Raw genomic sequence first — 20532 nt, forward strand, 5'->3', positions numbered from 1 at the left:
AGAGCGGTTTTGTGCCCAACGTGGTGCATTCATCCGAGGAGGTGACCAAGAGCGACCGCCGCTGCCTCTGTTGATCAAGTGACTTCTGTATAATGCTCCTTCACTGCAAAACCAGTGCTGTTGTTCTCCCTTAGCTTGACAACCCACAAATACTCTAGTCCCCTCCATCAATGTTTCCTGCTTTCAAATAAAGTTCCTATTGTCTTTAAAGCCAATAGAAATAATGACCTAAATATCAGCAAATGTGAATTTCCTGGAGCTTTGGCAAGTCTTCTCTGTCAATCTGGCAGGATGGAACCTAGAGAACTGAGTTGTGGGAACCGTTTAAGTAAAAAAATGCAGAAACACTGATCCTTTGGAGCAAAGACTGATCTGAAGTTTACACCAGAATTCACCCAGAAATGATGGATCATTTGAGAGCATGTACAGGAGGACCACACCAATCCAAACATCCCATTGGATTAAATAGCCCCTAATGTGTTCACTAAAGATGCTCATTAATAATCATTTTCTGTAATTCCTTTTTGAATGACATTCCTAGTTTTATTCAGAAAGGATGCATTAAATTGATCAAAGGTGACAGTAAAGACATCAATAATATTACAGAAGTTCAAATATATGCGGTTCTTTCAACTTTCTATTCATCAAAGAAAAGGGAAAAAAAATTATATTAAGCAGCACAACTGTTTTTACCATTGATCATTTTAAGAAATGTTTCTTGGGCACCAAATCAGCTGATTTCTGAAGCACCATGAGACACTGAAGAATGGAGTAATGACTACTTTGCTACTACAGGAATGAATTACATTTTGAAATATATTATAATAGAAAAAATTCAAACTGTAGTAATATTTCACAATATTGCCATTTTTACTGTATTTTTGATCAAATTAATGCAGCCTTGGTGAAAATAATAGACTCCGTTCAAAACATTTAAAAAATCTTACCAACCCCAATGTTTTGAATGGTAGTCTATGTTGATTATTTATATGCTGGGACCTCTGATTTCAAAAATTCAACAGTAGAGGGAGAAATTCTGTTCCTTATGGTCAAACCTCATCGCCTGATGAGGAGAAAATGACTAATTTCGCCTGCAGAGGTCATACCAATAAATGGGGAATATGAGAAGTCTCTTTCTCCTTCAAGGTTTCACACCGATTGTTAAATGATCCAATACACACTAAATAAAATGCATTTTCAACCACTACATTCAAATCTCTGAGATCATCTGTAAACATTCCTGAAAACGTTCAGTTATGGGGAGCCACATTTGAGTTTCCCGCCTTTTTCCTCATTCAACATGGGTCATGATGTCACTACAGACACTTTTCCAGAGACTTTACCAATACAGGTATTTGTAAAGCACTGTTAAATCATGTCCCTGTTTTTTTTCTGGTTTGGTTCTTAATAAAGTTCACTCTTTCATAACTGTTGCCTGTCACTTGAGGTTAGTAGCTGCTGAGATGTACGTTTTTTTGACTTACAGACTAATACAATGTCATTTAGCTGACTGAAATGACTTAACTGTGTATTGATTGATCTTGTGTGAGAGATGAGACGAACTATCAATAAAATGTGACAAAAGATTTTGTCTAAAATGATTTCCTTCTATATTTTGCTTTAAAGCCACAACAAACAGCCTCTGATGTTTTACGAAACATTTTATTTAAAAAAAGAAAAACATGAACAGAATTTTTATAATACAGCTCATTTTCTTTGTACATGGCATGAATATTTACAGTTTAAAAACCCCAAAGACAAACAAAATATATATATTTATATACTGATAAACACATGTAACACTACAAGTGTATCTCAAAGGCATATGCCTTGGTATGTATTGATATATACCAACCATCTTTGAGGTACATTTGAAACTTCAGGCACTGATCTACAGGAGACGTACGTCTCCAAACTGAATCAAGACTTAGTAATGCCTGGGATCAGACAACAATGCATTATCGGAAAACTCTACATTTCTGGTACATGTAAACAGAACCATTTTTAGTAATATAATAGTAAAGCTATACAAAAATACCCTTCGTTAATATCTTGGGTTTAAAAATAATAGTGGTTTTAAACAGCTTCTACTCTATTCTATTGTGTAGAAAAGCCTCTGTTGCTCTCCGATTATCTGAACACAATTAGTTTACACTGAAAAACAGCTGAAAAAAAAAAACCCTGAAGGGCTTAAATATTCATACCATAAAATATTAAAAAGGTATGATGGGAGCCCAAGATAATCAACAAGTTTGATTGAGCAACAGTAAACTAGTAGTCCACTACGTTAAGAATTCTCTACAATAAACACAAAAAACAGATGACATGAACTCAACAGCCAAGCTGCCAAGAACAAGTTTCAATGGAAACTAAAAAAAAAATAAAATAAAATAATAACAACAATCTGGTCAAAAATAGTGACTTTTTCTCAATTATCTACACCTTCAGATATGAAACAAAGGCTGTTCAAAACCTGTTTCTTTAGGTCTTCAGTCTTCAGGCAAGTTTAGGTTTTACCCTTGACCTGTGAGTTGGTTATTACAGTAAGTTAGCACAGTAACCATAGTTTCTGCTCTACTGTTAAAAATGAAAGATTATTATGGGGTATTTCCTTCAAACAATATAGGAAGCTTTCAGAATCTTTCAAGTCAGCAGTGGTTACTATCACATTACCAGTTGGTACAGATTACTGTAGATACACCACCGTTAAGAAGTTTGGAGTTGTTACTATTTTTGCTTTTGATAGAAGTCTCTTATGCTCATCAAGGCTACATTTATTTGTTAAAAAAAAACAGTAAAATTATAACTCTAAATAACCGTTTTCTATTTGAATATATTTTTAAATGCAGCCTTTTAATATTTTAATACATTGTAAGTTTAATATAATTTTATTATATTCAAATTAATTTTATTCTTATTATTTTTCATTATTTTTTCAAGATTCTTTGATGGTAATTATTTGAAATAGAAATCTTTTCTAATATTATACATGTCTTTACGGTCATTTTTCAATTTAAGGCATACTTCCAGAATAAGAGTATTAAATTCTTTAAAAAAAAAAACAAACCAAAAAAAAAAACGGTAAAAACTTTTGAACGGTAGTGTGAGTAGTTTTGGCAGAAACAAGTTACTAAGGCAACCTTCCATAAATGTCGTCTAGAAACACTGTTATACAGTATACTGAAGTAAAATCATCAAGTTTAAGGAAGTTGGATGGGTAAACTATACATGTCCATATATAACAGTTTTTCCCCAAAATAATTTAATATTTTGTAAAGCGGAACAGATTCTGGCACAACCTTGTATAATCCATTCAAAACACTCTCTCTCTCACACACACACACACTGTAAAATACATCAAAATAATTTTATACCACATTGGCCAATAACATTATCCCAACATACAGCAGAGCTAATAGCACACTGTCATGCTTAGGAAATGGAAACCGTTTTTCTATCCATTCACTCTCAAAGACGTGGGATTTTAGCAGTGCTAAACATGTCTAAAAGCTTTTCAGTCAGTCAGTCAGGTTTTTTTTTTTTCAGTTTCAGTTCTTCAATTATCCTGTCTAACAGTAACCAATGACCACAAATACTGTCTAACTGTATTGCCATTTTCAAATTCTGAACACTAGGGGGCCCTGTTGTACTTCACAACCTCGTGCTGGGAAACCAGGAGGTGGAAGGAGACCATTTTGGACCCAAAGGCTTTAGCGCACAAACAATGTGCTTGGAACTCGATCCTGAAAATAAAATACCATGTACACAGTCAGCTCACTGTCTGCCAGACAATATGGCCATTACAACAGCAGCCGCAGGACTTTCAAACCAGCATTTACAGTACTGGAGGGCCAAGGCTGCACGACAACCTCTAACGGAAAACCCTTGGGGCTCTTTTAAGAAGAACCTGATCATTTCAAGAGGATGAGAAATCCTTTTTGCAACTGAGATGTTTGGGGCAGTGTCTACAATAAATGAGCCATGACTTTTACAATAAATCTGCAGACTTCAACGAAAACACATAGGGCAGCATGCCCATCGTTCTCTCCCTATCAAGGAGAAATGCCCTCCACTTCACTCTCCTCACCGCCTATATATATGGGGCTTTTGTTCTGAAGGGCTGGCTCGTATTTTCGGAGGGAGCTGTTCATGCCTTCGGTGCTGTTCCGGATGCCGTAGCCAAAGTAGATTGCAAAACCTGGGAACGGACATGAGAAAAGAAGTGGGTGGTTTGGAAGGAAGGAAACAAATAGGATGCTATCGCAGGCAGGGGCTAAATGAACAGATGTACTCACCGAAACCCATCCACACGGTGAAGCGGCACCAGGTGGCCACGTCCAGCTGCATCATGAGATAGATGTTGACAAAGATACTGAACAGGGGCAGCCAGGGCAACAGAGGCACCTGCACACAGGAAGATTAAGAAACTGTATGACCTTTCAAATATGAGCAAATCTGAAAATACTAGTCATCGTAGACTTGCTGATTTTGTAAATGGTTACAGAGGAAAAACGGAGCATCATACACTCAACCACTTCATAGGTCGTTCTGAACAGAACAAAGTCATGCAGAAATATGTGCCTTGTTGCTAGGAGACGCATGACAAATGAAAACTATGCGTGCTAAAATCAACTCAAAATATCAAAAATGTTTGATATCATCCAAGTGGAAGGAATCACAGTCTGGAGACCATCTGAAATCCATTTTTTCCATTTTAGTATTTCTGGATTCCATTTTAATGGTTAAATTACATTTTGGTATTAAAAATGCATGTCTAATTCATTAATGAAAATTTTACCATTTATCCATAATTTATTAAAAGTTTAAGAAAAATGACATTTTTAGGGCACTATAAAATAGGTTTTGTTTTTTCCTCCAAATTCCATGTTTTCTTGATTCCATTTTAATGATTTAATTCCATTTTAAAAATAAAAAACCATGTCTAATCAACTGAATTTGTAAAACTTTAACAATTAAAAAAAAAAAAGATTATTTTTTTTTTTTTACAGTAGTAGGGCCCTTAGAAAATAGACATGTTTTATTTTTTCCAGATCTCTCTGTTGTTTGTTTGAATTTTTCTAGATTTATGTTTTACAAATACAAATACAAATTTATTGTCTGTGGTAATCAAATAAAGGCATAAATCATTAACAAATTAATTAATCTTTTAAAATGTAATCAAATTAAAATATTTTAATTCTCTTCATTTTTGGCAATCAGACATAGGTTTACTGTTAAATGAAAAAATTGAAGAAAAATTCGGTGACATTGCGTGTGATATTATAAATTAAATTTTCATAGGGCCACATATTTATTGCTACACAGAAGAAAGGAATTCATTCAGGTTTGGAATGGCATGAGGGCGAGTAAATGCTGCCAGAACTTTCATTTATGGGTGATCTGTCCCTTTAAGTCTGTGAGTATGTATGTTGTAATAACACATTTCCTTTTACATCACTTCAGTGCTTACGGTTAAGCCTGAGGCAAAGATTTATAGCATAATAAAAGGCAAAATCAATAATGAGGACATCTGGTACCTTGAAGGTGAGAGCTTCCTTGCTCTCAGGCTGCCTACAGATCACAATGACACACAGGATGCACAGCAGGACCAGAATGACACACGTCATCACCCACACGATCTCAAGATTCACCATGGCTTCCAGACGCAGAGCCAAAACCATGCACAGCACAGTGATCAGCACAGCTACAAAGACAAGAGAATATTGGAATTAGTCCATAATCAACAGATTCAGGATCAGCCAAATCTATTACTGAATCACAATTAAATAAATGCAAATAAGAATACACTACCATTTAAATGTTTGGGTATTTTTGTATATTTTTGAAAGAAGGCTCTTGTAGAGTAAAACGGTAATACTGTGAAATATGATTACAATTTTAAATAACCGTTTTCTATTTTAAAACATTTAAAAGGTGAATTTTTAGCAGAAATAATTTCAATATGATTAATTGGTGCTCAATAATATTGTCACGAATTCGGTCCATGGACTTCCGTTTATTCACCACCAGAGGTCACCCTTTCCATTACATTGACTCTCGCACAACACAAACTGTTGCATAGCACCCCGGACTACATATCCCATCATTCTTTGCACGATTTGCACTCTGCACTGATTGCACTCATTGCACACAGCTGTTTCTAATCACCTCACTCACTATATAACACCCACTCTAACCACCTTTCTCTGCTGAGTATTGTTTAGCCCGTACCCCTTTCCGAGTCTCTGTGTTTTCCTTGTTTTGCCTTGCCTTGCCTGTTTCCGCGGTTTCTGATCTTTGCCTGTATTCCTGGATTTTTCCCTCTCGTCTCGCCCCTGTGATTCTGTCTGCCGATCGGTGACCTACGCTAGCCCTGGGACTATTCTTGTGTTTTGCCCGCCATATACCTGTTTGCCATTGTTTGACCCTGCCTGTTTACCACGTCTCTTTAATAAAGCCTGCAGATGGATCCACACGTCTCACGTCTCGTCAGCCCCATTACAGAATACTCAGCCCAACAAGGATCCAGCGGCTTTTCCAGAGGACTCTGGCCAGGTATGGACCCAGTCACCCAGCTACTACATCTTCGGCAAGGAGGTCTTTCTATTGAGGAGACAAGTTTGAAAATCCAACCATATCAAATCTTACATAACATCCCCACCTTTAAGAGGTTAAACGCCAGACACAATGTGATAAAAGCTATCGCTGCCATGTAAATATACGTTTTTATCAACGTAGCCACAAAAACAAACATTATGTTTCCATTTCTGCAGCACTGCACTGGGTAGCTCCGCCCACTGTGAAATCTCATTGGTCCAAAATCCACATAACTGTATACTAAACAAACAAGTATGTTCTGATTGGCTGCCGCATTTCCGATTTCAGTTGGAACAAAAATTTGTGAACACAAACAAACGAAAAAACGTCTCACACCTGCCACTATTCCAGACACAACAGTCGCCAGCAGCGGAGTTTTGGTTCTCTTGTTCATCCTGGAGAGGGAACGGAAGAGCAGCCCATCCTCTGCCATAGCGTAGATCACTCGAGGCATAGGGAACATGGAGCCCAACAAACTACGATAAAATAAAACAAAGATTGAGATAAATGGAAAATGTTGAACGAAAACATAACAGGAAAATAAGTTCTTGAGTTACCTTGTCGAAAGGGCACAGAGTGAACCAACGGCTACAATATAACGTGCCGGTGCCCAGCCCACGTAACTGAAGGCCTCGGGCAGGGGACTCTGGGTGTTGAGTTTGTAGTAAGGCATCATGAGCGTAAGAGCAGCTGACACACCAAAGTAAGCAAAGAAGCAAATGAGCAGAGAGGCCACAATGCCCACAGGGATGGAGCGCATCGGGTTCTTGGCTTCCTCACCTACAGGAAAAAATAAGGTTAAAGTGAACCACATTAATTTATGACTCACCCTGCAGATGGTTTCAGAAGAAACAAAAACAAAATGTTCAGCAATCAGTATTCGTGCTCTATAATTATGACATTTAAAAGACGTACTTGTTGTAGCAATGCAATCAAAGCCCACAAAGGCGTAGAAACAGGTGGCTGCGCCAGATAAGATGCCGCCAAAGCCAAACGGTGCGAAACCTCCACTTCCAAATGTGCTTTCTACCAATCTGTGAGAGCAGATGGATTTGTCAAGTCTCTTGCATGCATTTTGTGCACAAAATCACATTATCCACTGCACAACTGTAAGAAATCCTCATTTGCACCACTTCAAAAGCAGCTTGTGGCTGAAACGATGAGCAGGATTCTTTCATGTCAAACTTACTCTGGTTCGGTGATATTTGTATCATTGACGAAGTCCTCATATGTGAGGTTCCAGTTGGCTGTGTTGCCTTTGACAAAGCCAGAGATGATGACAAAGCCCAGCACTATCAGGTTGATCCCAGTGAAGATCTTGTTCACCAGAGCAGACTCACTTACACCAAAAGCAAGCAGTCCTGAGGAGGAAATCGCACATCAAAATCAGAAACCTCTTATTTAATAATTCAGTTATAACAATTTCAGTTTTTGTTTTTTTTTCACTCAAATGTATAGAGATTACATGTGTACTGATTACACTATTTAAACTTCATGCTTAGGGATAAATGTTCATACGGTCACTATTATTATTTTGAATTATAATTTTAAATGTAACACTTTTTTACTATTTACATTTATTACTTGATCATAAAAACTAGAGATGCACAATATATTGGTACCATACTGTTTACTTGTAGATATTAGAGTTTTTTTTTTTTTGGGTAACACTTTAGTTTAGGGACCAATTCTCACTATTAACTAGTTGCCTAATAACATGCCTATTATTAACATATTGGCTGTTTATTAGACATACTTATAAAGCACACATTCTGCATGACCATATTCTACATCCCTAATCCTACCCAAAATCTAAACCTAACAACTACCTTACTAACTATTAATAAGCAGTAAATGAGGAGTTTATTGAGGCAAAAGTCATGAATGGTTTGTTAATAGTGAGAATTGGACCTTAAAATAAAGTGTGACCTTTTTTTTTATCTGCATCGGCCAACATCAAATATTTAATTATGGATACTCATTTCCCGTTTTTGCATCTGTGTCATCTTTTTCATCATCTAACCCTCACTTAAAGTTAATGTTTAACACTTTAATTTTTGTACATTTAAGTACAATGTAAATGTAATCTTTAGCCAATATCCAAATGAATTATGAATTATAATATTGTTGTGATGCCTGAATTTACTTGTAACATTTAAACTGGTTGATTTGTTGTTTTGTTTTGTTTATTTACTCAAAATAATATAGAACTTGATCTGTTTTATTAAATGGTTATCGGCTATAAAAAATGGTTTAGCTAGAATTTTAATATCGGTTGATCTCTAATAATCATTTTTCATGAAAAAAATTATCATTTTAGCGTTTACCAAGTGGTTGTTCTGATTATTAAATAAAGAGACATTTTGTTTAAAGAAAAAAAAACTGTAAATGTTTAAAAACTATATTTAAATCATGATTTCTAATTTTAGATTTCTCACCAGTGAGCAGCAGGATGAGAATGAGGGCAAACAGGTCCGGATATTCTGCAAGAACTTTCCCAGGAACCTTCATGGCCATGGATGCCCGGAAGAAGGTAGAGATCTTCTGCTCGACCAAGTTATCGAACGTAGAGCTCCACGCTCGCCCCACACTAGCTGTACCTGAAAACAAGAACCAGCTTTTTTATTGCAGTTATAGTGATAACTAACTTGATTTCGCCAAAATGATAATTAACTGCTACTGGACACACTTACCTATAACATATGAGAGGATGAGGTTCCAACCAGTGATGAAGGCCCAAATTTCTCCCACTGTCACATAGCTGTACAAGTATGCAGATCCAGTCTTAGGGACTCGTGCGCCGAACTCTGCATAGCACAGTCCAGCCAGCATGGAGGAAAGTGCGGCCACAAGGAAGCATAAGATGATAGCAGGACCTGCCTTCTCTCTCGCAACCTCCCCAGCCAACACATAGACTCCAGCGCCAAGTGTGGAGCCCACGCCGAGCGCCACCAGATCTAGAGTGGACAGACACCGAGCGAACCGTGTTTCCTCCCCAGAGCAGTCCAGCACACGACGGCGCAGCAGCGCATGCCCAAAAGATGCCATTTTGTCCACCATGGTTAATGCAGAATGAGGTGACAGAACTGGTGAGGTTCTTGGATGTGCTTGTTTTTTGGAGCTCTCAGTTACTTATGCGCCTAGAAGAGCACAAAGAAGAGGAAGGAAGAATTAGACATATTTGGGTGTGACAGTCGGTTGCCCAAGGCAGTACACCAAGGATTGAACTAACCGGTTTAGTCAGGACATATCTAATCCCCCCCCCGGCTGAACTTAGTGTTCATCACACCTCACTGCCAAATTTCAGTGAATGCGTCATTTTGTGATTCTTACTGCAGAAGGAATTACAAAGAATTCCCAGAATACAAGAGTTCTTTGGAACAAGGATTTGTCCCAAATCTTCAGATTTCTGCCCTCTAATTAAATAGTCAGTTAGGGCCGGATATAAAAATGGAATCAATTACACACTGATCCAGTAAAGCACTATTCCCAGAGGAAAAGTCAGGCAACAAACTTCATGACATGAATGTGGAACTTCGTCCTGTTCACAACCAAGACCATATCGGATTTGATTAACAAAAGTGAAAAATAATAGCAATCAAAGACAGTATCAAGCGACAGTGAAAATTCACATCCATTTTTCCATCGATATTTGGTTTTTAAAAATAACATACAGTACTGTTCAAAAATTTGGGGTCGGTAAGATTTTAATGTTTTTGAAGTCTCTTATGCTCACCAAGGCTGCATTTATTTAATCAAAAAATAAAGTATAAACTTTATATTATAAACAATATTAAAAGTATAAACTTATTAAACTATATTAAATTCAGAAACATTTCTTATTATCAATGTCTAAAAAATTTGTGCCGTTTAACATTTTTACATTTATATACATTACATTTTTATCAGGAGTCTGTGGCAAATAGATAGTTCAAAGAGCAGCATTTATTTTAAATAGAAATATTTTGTAATATTATAAATTGTCTTTACTGTTACTTTAATGCGACTTGCTGAATAAAAGTTTTTTTTTTTTTAATTACTGACCCCAAACTTTTGAATGGTAATGTATAAACTTAACAAGACAGACCTACAATGAGATCTGAGGTTTTAATGCAATGATAAAAGCTTCCATAGAAACCATAAAGCAGGGTGAATTAAAATGTTTTTTGTTTTTTAAACTACACTACCCACAATCCTGAAATGGCTTTGGCTCTACCAATTAGGTAAGTCCATGTTGCCACAGAAACAAGAGCCATGACATAAGTGCTCAGCAGTGAACTCCCAATCACATGAAGTAATGTTGTGATTTAGCTTAGAACTCTTTATTAAGGATATTTTTGAAATTCCTATGGAGGAAATTAATGCAAAAAATCCAGTCATTTTAAATTGGAATCCGAAGATTTTGCAACAGGTTCAAGTTGGTCACATGAATTCACTGTGACAACAAAATTTTGCCAAAAATTTGCTAATGTGACTGCGACTTAACGGTCTGATTTCATATTAAAAAAATTATTAAAATATCATTTTCAATGCTTTAGTCCGAAATCATAAAAGTCTGGAGGGAAAAACCCCATCAAAATGTTCATTTACGCATTCTCTCAGGTATATTTAGACTTCAGCTCCACCTCGACTCCACAAACTACTTGTTGTAGCTCAACTATAATTGCGTATGACAACATACTGACTGTTGCGCTTTACTAACAAGCTCCACATTGTTCTGTGTGAACCTTTCAGTATCTAATTGACCCGCTTGACTCCTTATCGGAGCGCTCTGATTCCAAAGCACTCCTGCTAGCTCATCAGGTTACATGGTCATGTTTATGTCTGAGCAAGCAGTAGTACACTGATGTTGATGTTTCATGCAGTTCTTCACCAGGTCATCATTCTTACTGGTGACGTTCACAGCGATGCCAAACAAAAAGGATTTGGAAACACGCGCAAATGAGGACACGACTGAAACCTGAGTTGCAGCAACAGTTATTAAAACCACACAAACACCGACAGTGAAGACAGTTGGAACACGGAGCACTGTGTCAATTCTATCTCCTTACATTTCGCACAAACCGCCGTGACGATTCAACTTCTTGTCCCATGACGGAGATCAATTATTTAACACTTGTGAATAAAACCTGTCACAAAAACAACAAAACTAAAACAATGAAACTGCTAAAAATGGCTTCATGAAAGTTGTGGAAATGCACGCAAAGAACCCCATGTCCCAGATCAAAGTCAGGTTTGACAAAGAGGACAGAGGAGGGGGGAAAACAAAAACATCCCTGTAATTCACTGTACAATGGAGGGGCTGAAATAGACTCTTTTTTATCTGTAAGGTGGTTTGTTTCACTTGGCACAGCAACTGGCAAGATTCTTAGCGGTTTGAATCGAGCTCGGTCCGGGCAAGAGCTCAGAACTTTAAGCCACTGTTGTGGTCTTACACAACGCATACAATAGCTGCTTTCTTTAACTACTCTGCGCTTTTTGTTATGGTGAAAAAAATCTTTAATTATATATAAATAAATACATACATGGATTTTCATGAATTTTTCATTTATAAATACTATTATGTTGCACCTTATGACAATGATTTGACAGATAAAAGTTTTTCAAAATTTAATAAGACTTGTTAAAATTTTTAATTTTTCTAAAAAATAAATACAATCATGCTAGATGAAGCTTTCTTTTCAGGAATTTTTTTTTTTTTTTATTGTGTCTTGTTTCTTTAGCCTGACATAAAACTAATATATATATACAGTATATATATATATATATATATATACACACTTTTTTAATTATATTTGACAATTATATTTCACATAATTGAATTATGTATTTTAAATAAATTAATAGTTAGGATAAAAAAAGTGTAATGTCATTGACCCACTTATTAAGTGTGAACACTAGATGTGCAGGCTAGTAGCAACAATGTTGGTCACTGAATGCACAGGCTTAGACGTGAAGGAACATTGAAGTACAGACACATGGGCTACAGTATCTATACTCTTACAGCACTCATCATGTCTATTAAAGGTTCGAGTAACCCATACATGAGTGTGAGATGTTAGTGTTTAGAAGTGACTCACTGGGCTTTTCTCAAAATAAATACCTCAATGGATTCTAAGAGGCTTACATAAAGATCCGCCAACCGGTTAACCTTCTTAACAGGAGAGCGAGAACTCCATTCGTTTACATTAGGAGTTGTTTTTGTTTTGGTTCGCTTTTCTGCAGAACGGATTTAGTTCCGTTGCAACTCAGTAAATGTGTTAGTCAAACCTCTGAAATTTCAAAACAAACACCACAAACCCCCTATTCAAAGTTTAATAAGTACAATTCCCCTGAAACTATGAAATTGGGTGATTACATACTGTAATTAAACCATTTGTGACATGAAGGATATTACGTTTGACCCCTTGAGAGACATTAAAGGCCTATTCAGTCTTATTACAGTTACACCTCATGACAGGATTTGCCAGGAACAATCATTCCCAATTCCAATATCTCTGGAACCGAACCATACAGGGCCTTTAAGATGAAGATGCCAAAAGGAAAGTTTGTTAAGTCCCAATATCTAAAAGGGCATTAAGGCCCTTTTTGACCATTTTGACCTCCCTCTAGTAGATTACTCAGTAAATATTCATCCATGACATTTAATATTTTGGCTTTCATCACTATACATGTTTATCTTTCTTCAGAAAAAATATTAGCAAAATCAAAAATTTGAGCCGGGGACCTCTGGTTGAGTTGACATGGAATAACCCATCAAAAAATGGCATAGAAAAGGAGATACTACAAAACTGTTTAGGGATCCACAGGTTCCACTGGCCACAGGTGCCATATTACAAGCAGAAACCAGCATGAGAGCTTCATTCTTCAAGAACTCAAGTGTTCATGGTTATGAAACAGACTCATTCAGGCCTCAGGGTGGCACATACTGCTGTGAATGAACCTGGCAACCTCTCAGATAGCTGGCTTAATGCCATCACACAGCCCCCTTAACAGGGCTCCACAGATTGTGCAAAATACCAGCCAGAGATCCTTCAAACTTAACAAACTTGAGGGATTCACTGCAATAAATCAGCCAGAATTGGTTTGTATTATGGATGCAATCATTAACTGATGATTGCAAATTTGTTCAACCAATACAATTGCATAACAAGTAATAACAAGTAAAGAGAGCTAAATGTAAAAGTTCTTGTGCAGCAAGCCAACAGTACTGTGTACTACTGTTTTCCCCTTAATCGGAGATTGGAAAATATGAAAAGGTTGAGATTGAAAATCTGTTTAACCAATGTTTTTACCACTTATCTACGTAACTGTTTATCATTCTTTAATATCAGGACTACTGATGGTGGTTGGTTCTTTAAAGAACAGCACTCAAATGCCATTAAGTAGGAGACAATGGTGTTCACAGGGAAAGGATCCTATCCTATAGCAATAAAGCTCTGATTTAATTTATTCAATAATAATGGATTGATATTATATTATAGTTAAATAATTTATTAAAAATAATCTATTTGCATACTACCTTTTCAATCATTAATTCTCAAGTGGCAAATATATAGTAATGACATTATGATTATATAAATGATTTTATACATAATATGTTTTCTGTTAATAATCAGTTCTGCATGTTAGTTATCAAAAACATTTAAACTGGTTGGGCTCTACTAAAAACAGCGTTGGTGAATACGACTGGTCTGATGCAAATTAAACGCGCAAGAAACCAACTACCATGTTCCAAAACACTGCAAATTATCTTAAGATGGATATTTTTTTCCCAGCAGGGGTAAAATATATGGCAACACAAACAAAACACAATGAACGTCACAGAATGAATCAGGAACCCCTCTGACGTAATATTCAAACAGGGATGTTGGATAGGCGTGAGATCCGGTCTGAACTGGCACCAATCAGTTCTGGTCTGATGCAACTGTTGCAACAGATACAACTTCCGGGGCATAATGTCCAAAACGTGTCCGATGAGCGGGAAGCTGCGTCAATGAATGAAACGCGCCTAGACCTAAAACCGCCACGTTGTGCGAATATCTCAAATATAAGATACATCAAATGTAAGGAACAAAAACAAGGGATGTGAGAAATTTAAACAGACACTTGAATTGTAACGTTATTTCATTACCGGTGTTCGTTCTCTCTGGCTCGCAAGGACACACATGATTTATTTCACTGATAAATAATCCTCCAAAATAACAGAATAAGAGACGGATAATTGTGATCGAAATCATTGAGAGATATTAGAGATGTAACAAATTAAGGTAAATAAAATTCACAGAGTAGACGAATATTTGCAACAGTGGTCTATAAACATAATGACGTTTATTTCGTTGGATGAAATCTCAGTTTACTCCGTAATTAATTTATTCACAACTGATGCATGTATATTTATAGTTTCTTGATATATATATATATATATATATAACGTTATATAGCGCTTTATACAATACAGATTGTGTCAAAGCAACTTTAGTGTTAAACAGAAAAACCGTGTGTTGATAAAAGAGGACAATAGAAAAGAGTGCACTAATCTAATGTACGTTTTTAAAAATACTATTTTATCATTGCACGGCTAATGGATGCCTCAAAATATTGTTTTATGTAATATAGTTAATGTCGTGGATGTAAGTTAAGTTAATTTGACAAGATGATTACATGCACGAGTTCGATTGCATCATTTACCGTATAGTGCAATATGGATCCAGGCTGCAGCTTGGAGTCCAGATGGACTAATATGAAACGATCTTATGAGTTATCGCAAAAAAAAAACAATGTATAATAAATCTGAAATAGTGAAAAGTTACCTCTTGGTTTCTGATGTGAAGATGCCGATACCTTGAGTCAGCTGTGTTTACCTTGTCAGCCTGTGTGCGAGTTTTCAGCATCGGCTCGTGCGTCTACGTTTTGACGCTGAAGATGACGTAGTATAAACAGACCGGGACCCACCCATCCTCTTGATGTAAACCAATCAGCTTTGAGGGCGTTTCCGTTCAACAGAAGGATAGAGAGAAAGAGGTCCTGTTTCAACGTGAAAAGTGACGTCTATAGTATAGTATTTTAGTAACTGATTCATTTTCATATCGACCACTACGCAAAACCATCTCAACAAATACAACTGGCAAATAAAGAACAGCCAGAGGTGTAAAAATTGCAGAGGTGTTGTTACTTTTAAGTTTAAGCATGGGTAAAAGATTTCCACATTCAAACAGTTTCCACATTCAATAAAGTATTGATGAAAAGTAATTAAGCTGATAATGCAAGAGGAAGTGGAGAACTTATCCGTAACTTTAATGCAAAAACTGTACAAAACAAGTTTTCTCAGTGTCTTATAATGGACTAAAAGACTCTAGTTCAGGGCTTTTCAATCTTTTACATGCCATGGACCTCCAGATATGTGAGGGACTCCATCCTAAAATTTTAAAGATAGCTATATATTTTCATGTATAAATACTCAAATACTGTGAAATATATAGTTTTTTATTTTTATTTTACATTCAATTCAATTAGATTCAATAAAGCTTAATCTAATCTGATTTTAAAATTGAATATTTATAGACTGTGTAAACTATTAATTAACTAAAAAGATACTAAAATGATACTTCAGTACATTAGCCCTCGAACATAACCTTGTTGATGTCCAAAGGGCATGTGGTATCAAACCAACCTTCTATGCACTATATTTCCAGAATTATATATATATTTAGGAATAAGTCAAGGTCCTGTCATAAAGAGGTTTTAGGTGATCCCATGTGAAGCAGGATCCCTTTAGCACAGATATTCTTATCAGTTTGATTGTGTCAGAAGGCAAAGTGTCTTATTTATGTGTGTAAAGGAGTATCGGGCAGAGCTCCAGAAGGAGAGAAAAGTGGCTTCAAAAGTGGTTTCAACATTTTGCACTGTTGATACTGTCCAAGCCCAACAGGTTTAGAATGGTATCCACTTCAGCTTGGCTGTGAAATAAAATAAACTTTAACGTGGGATTCATACCCACCGGCTCTTTCTGAGGTGTAGTGTGAGGGAGAATCTGCTAGTGTTATAAAATAAATCTCCCATCGGCCTTGATAAAGTTCAGATCGCTCTCCCAAGCAGGGGGCCCATTATCCTCAGAAACGTAGACTTAATCTGAAACTTTTCCAAGAAATGAACTTGGACGAGTGTCAACAAACTAAGGAAAGATGTAACTCTACCTTGTATGTAACATAATAAACATTGGCAGGTTTTATTACATATACTCTCTTAAAAAATAGGCTCCAAAAGGAGGTTTTTGCAGCAATGCCATAGAACATGAATGCCATAGGTTCTTTTTTTGGCATTGATGGTTCCACGAAGATCTTTTAAAATCCATGGAAATTTTCCATTCAACAAAAGGTTTTTATATGTGGAAAAAGATTAGATCAAAGTTTCTTTAGATTATTAAAATGGCCATCTCTTCACACTAAGAAAGTAATGTTTTTTTTTTTATAAGAACTGTTTACTGAAAGATTCTTTGAGGAACCAAAAATGGTTCTTCTAAGGCATCACTGCAAAAACCTCTTTTTGGAACCTTTATTTTTAAGAGTGAAGAACTATTTTAGGTTTTTCAAATAATGTTTAGGTAAACAGTTCTTAAAATAACCATTTTTTTCTTAGTGTAAAGAACATTTTAAGAATCTAACGAACCTTTTTGCACTATAAAAAAACCTTTTGTGGAATGGAAAGGCTCCAAAGATATTAAAGGTTCTTCATGGAACCATCGATGGCAATAAATAACCTTCATTTTTAGGAGTGTACAGTTGGTTTTGTTGGTTCCTGTCCAGACAAAAAGTCTGGTGCGTATCCTCAATTCTTGTTTAATCTTTTTCCATCCTGTCAAGTTGACTGAAACATCATAAAACAATGGTAACCAGTGGAAACCATGGCATGTCACAGCCTCGCATTCTGTGATCTCATCCACTGCAGTTTCAGAGTTAACAAAGCACATGTAATCTCACGTCTGTCCATTTGACTGCTCCTTTTAGCATGTTTTCATAGGGAGGGTTAAAGTCTGTGCATCAAAGAACGCCTTGTGGTCTTTGACATCGGTGGATATGTTGTGTCAGTTTGTGTAGGCATCAGAAATATCCCATTTAGCTTCCACTTCACGGACTAATGCGTCAGTCGTGCGTTATGCGCAAACTCATTTACAATCTATATGCTTGCAAGTGAATGGCAAGTGTTACTCAATGAATACTTATCCCTATTCTTCTCTGTAATGTTTGTGAGAATGGGTGATAAGGGCAAGCCCTCTTTTTACACCTTGTGAACAAAAATGACTTTAAATAAAGCATTTGTGGAAACATAAGCAAAATAATCAAAAAGAGTACAGTGGAAATAAAATCATTTTTGAGCTTGTTTGTCCATGTGACTCGCACACCGCGGATTAGACTCGACTATTAGCGTATCCAAAAGTAGGATCTAAATGACGAATATATTAATCCTTTTAACAGGCCTCTTCTTGCAGTTGTAAGAAGTAATGGTGTCCGTTTATCCACATTCAAGCAGCGCTTACACAGTTTACACGACAGGCTCATTCAGGTACACTCTTAAAAATAAAGGTGCTTCACGATGCCATAGAAGAACCTTTTTGTCTAAATGGTTCCATAAAGAACCTTTAACATCTGAAGAACCTTTCTGTTTCACAAAAGGTTCTTTGTGGCGAAAGAAGGTTCTTCAGATGATAACAAGGTAAGAAAGATATGGTTCTTTAAAGAACCTTTGACTGAATGGTTCTTTGTGGAACCAAAAATGGTTCTTCTATGGCATCGCTTGAAGAACCTTTTGAAGCACCTTTATTTTTAAGAGTGTAGACTTTACCTGCCCGCTAACGCTTTCCCTCCCCCATGTTTAATCCAGGCTGATCAGAGCAATTCACACAAGGGCAAGTGACCTGAAAACACAGTTGTATTCAGTAAAATGGTCTTAAAATAAACTGGGCACACCCAGATTTCTGTGATTTTGTAGCTCATTAGCACAATAATAGTAATACAATTTACACTACCAAACAAAAGTTTGGAATAATTAAAACTTTTTAGTGCTTTTGGGGGAAAACATTTCTTCAGTCTTCAGTGTCACATGATTCTTCAGAAATCATTCTAATATAATGATTTGCTGCTTTTAAATTAATGATAATAAAAAAAGTGGCAGTAAAAACGTTCTATTCATGAAAGAATCCTGAAAAAAAAATGTATCATGGTTTCCACAGAAATATTAAGCAGACATTGAAGACTGGAGTAGTGATGCTGAAAATTGAGCTTTGCCATCACAGAATAAATTGCATTTAAAAAAAGTTAAAATAAACAATAGAAAAAAAATAATTATTTAAAATTGTAATAATATTTCAGTATTACTGTTTTTACAGTTTTTTTTAATAAAATAAATGGAGCCTTTGCGAGCATAGAAACGTCTTTCAAAAACATCTTAATTATTCCAAGTTATTTAAAAAGTGCACGTTTATCATGATTAACCCCCACATTGGCTACAAGGGTTAACTTGTACAAAGTTTCTTTGTATGAAATGAAGTTTCTGCAGCGCTGCCACCTCGTGGCTACATTACAAAAAAAAACAGCCTTCTTAATCTGGGATTGCTGAATTACATGGACTAATAAAATGGAAAATCGTTGATGTGTGAACATATATTATTACAAATTATATGATTCGATTAACTATGTAATATGGTCTTATAGAACAAAATGAGAGAATACATCGAAGGAGACAGAGAAGGGTTTATTTATGGGTAGAAAGGATGGCCGTTTAAAAATCAATTAGTGCCCTTTTCTTTACACACAGTCCTGAAAAAAAACAGAATAGTAAGAGCCAGAAAAGAACATAACTAATTTGAAGAGATGGCGTATAGAAACGTAACAGCAAATGTGACATTTTGTCATAATGGAATTCAGTTTTTCAGTGATTGAATATGTACATTCCCAAAGCTTTACTTATACACGGACACTAAAAAAAAGACGAAAATACATTTAAACATGGTTGCAAAAGCCTTGTTATAACATATTTAGTCAAAGTCAAAATGATACGAATGAAATACGGAATGTAAAGGAAGACGTTGTCGAGAGGCAATCCCAGTTTTAGCTTCCGAAGTGCTACATTTGGTGAGCGGGTGTCATCTTGATAAAAATTGTTCTCTGGTTTTGTGTTGTGACTTCATTAATTCTTGAGATGATATCATTTTCTGTAGAACGGAAGCTTGTTGCTTTAAATCTAATTAATTTGTCAATCAATTAATAACCATTAAATCAAGAATACACCAAGGAGTGTCATGTGGCCTGATCAAATTCTCCTTATAATATACATATATACAGTGGGTACGGAAAGTATTCAGACCCCCTTAAATTTTTCACTCTTTGTTATATTGCAGCCATTTGCTAAGAAAACACTGTAGGTTGCCTAAAAGGTTTAAGCCAGGAGTTTTAACCAGAATAAACACAGAAAGCACTATTTTTAGAGAAAGCAATGTTTGCTTTAAGATCAGCAAAAAAGAATGTGTCTTTCGACAAAACGAGTGCATGAGGTATAAACACAGCATTAAGATGAGTTCATCCTCATGGTGAAATAGGTGTTGTAGTCTAGTTCTATTCAAGAATAGAAATATATATACAGGATATCATGGACAGCAGCTGTAAAAGGCGTTGACTGATGTGCAGAAAAGAGCTGGTAGAGCAGATGGGTCCAGGACAGGGAGGGGGGGGTTTACCAAAACCTTTTAGATCACAGGCCAGGAGACATGAAACAAAACGGTTAGAGATCTTGACAGTACTAATGCACTCAGGGCAATCTAAGCTGCCTCCTTCATTATTCCATTTTAGTTTGAGAAAAAAACAAAAACAAACCTGATTGGATAATGATAATAACAGTCTGAATGTTGTGTGAAATTTTGTGAAATTAACTATTCTATTA

General features: G+C 36.1%; 3 protein-coding genes across 4 annotated transcripts in view; 1 reads left to right on the forward strand and 2 right to left on the reverse strand.

The window, feature by feature from the left end:
• The window catches only part of LOC107684694 (ras-related protein Rab-39B), a 4762-nt gene extending 3957 nt beyond the window's left edge, over positions 1 to 805 (forward strand). The window contains exon 4 of the mRNA XM_016481021.1: positions 2 to 805. Within this exon, the coding sequence (XP_016336507.1) occupies positions 2 to 74 (73 nt within the window). The 3' untranslated portion in view covers positions 75 to 805. The remainder of the gene's footprint in view (position 1) is intronic.
• Positions 806 to 3531: 2726 nt separating this feature from the next.
• LOC107684725 (cationic amino acid transporter 3-like) lies at positions 3532 to 15516 on the reverse strand. Its single transcript, XM_016481064.1, has 10 exons — positions 15411 to 15516; positions 9291 to 9737; positions 9036 to 9197; positions 7787 to 7958; positions 7513 to 7631; positions 7155 to 7377; positions 6649 to 7073; positions 5538 to 5704; positions 4296 to 4404; positions 3532 to 4198 (listed from the first exon to the last, which is right to left on the reverse strand). Exons 2-10 carry the CDS (start codon positions 9655 to 9657, stop codon positions 4053 to 4055), a joined length of 1890 nt encoding a protein of 629 aa, XP_016336550.1. The 5' UTR covers positions 9658 to 9737; positions 15411 to 15516; the 3' UTR covers positions 3532 to 4052.
• Positions 15517 to 20003: 4487 nt separating this feature from the next.
• Positions 20004 to 20532, reverse strand: part of LOC107684696 (sorting nexin-12-like) — a 6614-nt gene continuing 6085 nt past the window's right edge. Inside the window, exon 6 of one of the 2 annotated variants that reach the window (XM_016481025.1) lies at positions 20004 to 20335. The gene's annotated coding sequence lies outside the window, so the exon portion shown is untranslated. Of the gene's footprint in view, positions 20352 to 20532 lie in introns of both variants that reach the window. The other variant, XM_016481026.1, reaches the window with a different exon arrangement.

Source organism: Sinocyclocheilus anshuiensis, unplaced genomic scaffold (genome assembly GCF_001515605.1).
Source record: "Sinocyclocheilus anshuiensis isolate Anshui unplaced genomic scaffold, SAMN03320099.WGS_v1.1 scaffold509, whole genome shotgun sequence".
In the NCBI taxonomy this organism is placed as follows: Eukaryota; Metazoa; Chordata; class Actinopteri; order Cypriniformes; family Cyprinidae; genus Sinocyclocheilus; species Sinocyclocheilus anshuiensis.

Excerpts from the sequence above, each read along its gene's own strand:
- LOC107684725 (XM_016481064.1), bottom strand. The coding sequence starts at position 9,657 with ATGGTGGACAAAATGGCATCTTTTGGGCATGCGCTGCTGCGCCGTCGT. Across the intron at positions 7,074-7,154 it reads CTCTGTGCCCTTTCGACAAG|TTTGTTGGGCTCCATGTTCC; the intron begins GTAACTCAAGAA and ends ATTTTATCGTAG. Across the intron at positions 5,705-6,648 it reads CTTAAAGGTGGGGATGTTAT|CTGTGCTGATCACTGTGCTG; the intron begins GTAAGATTTGAT and ends TTGTCTTTGTAG.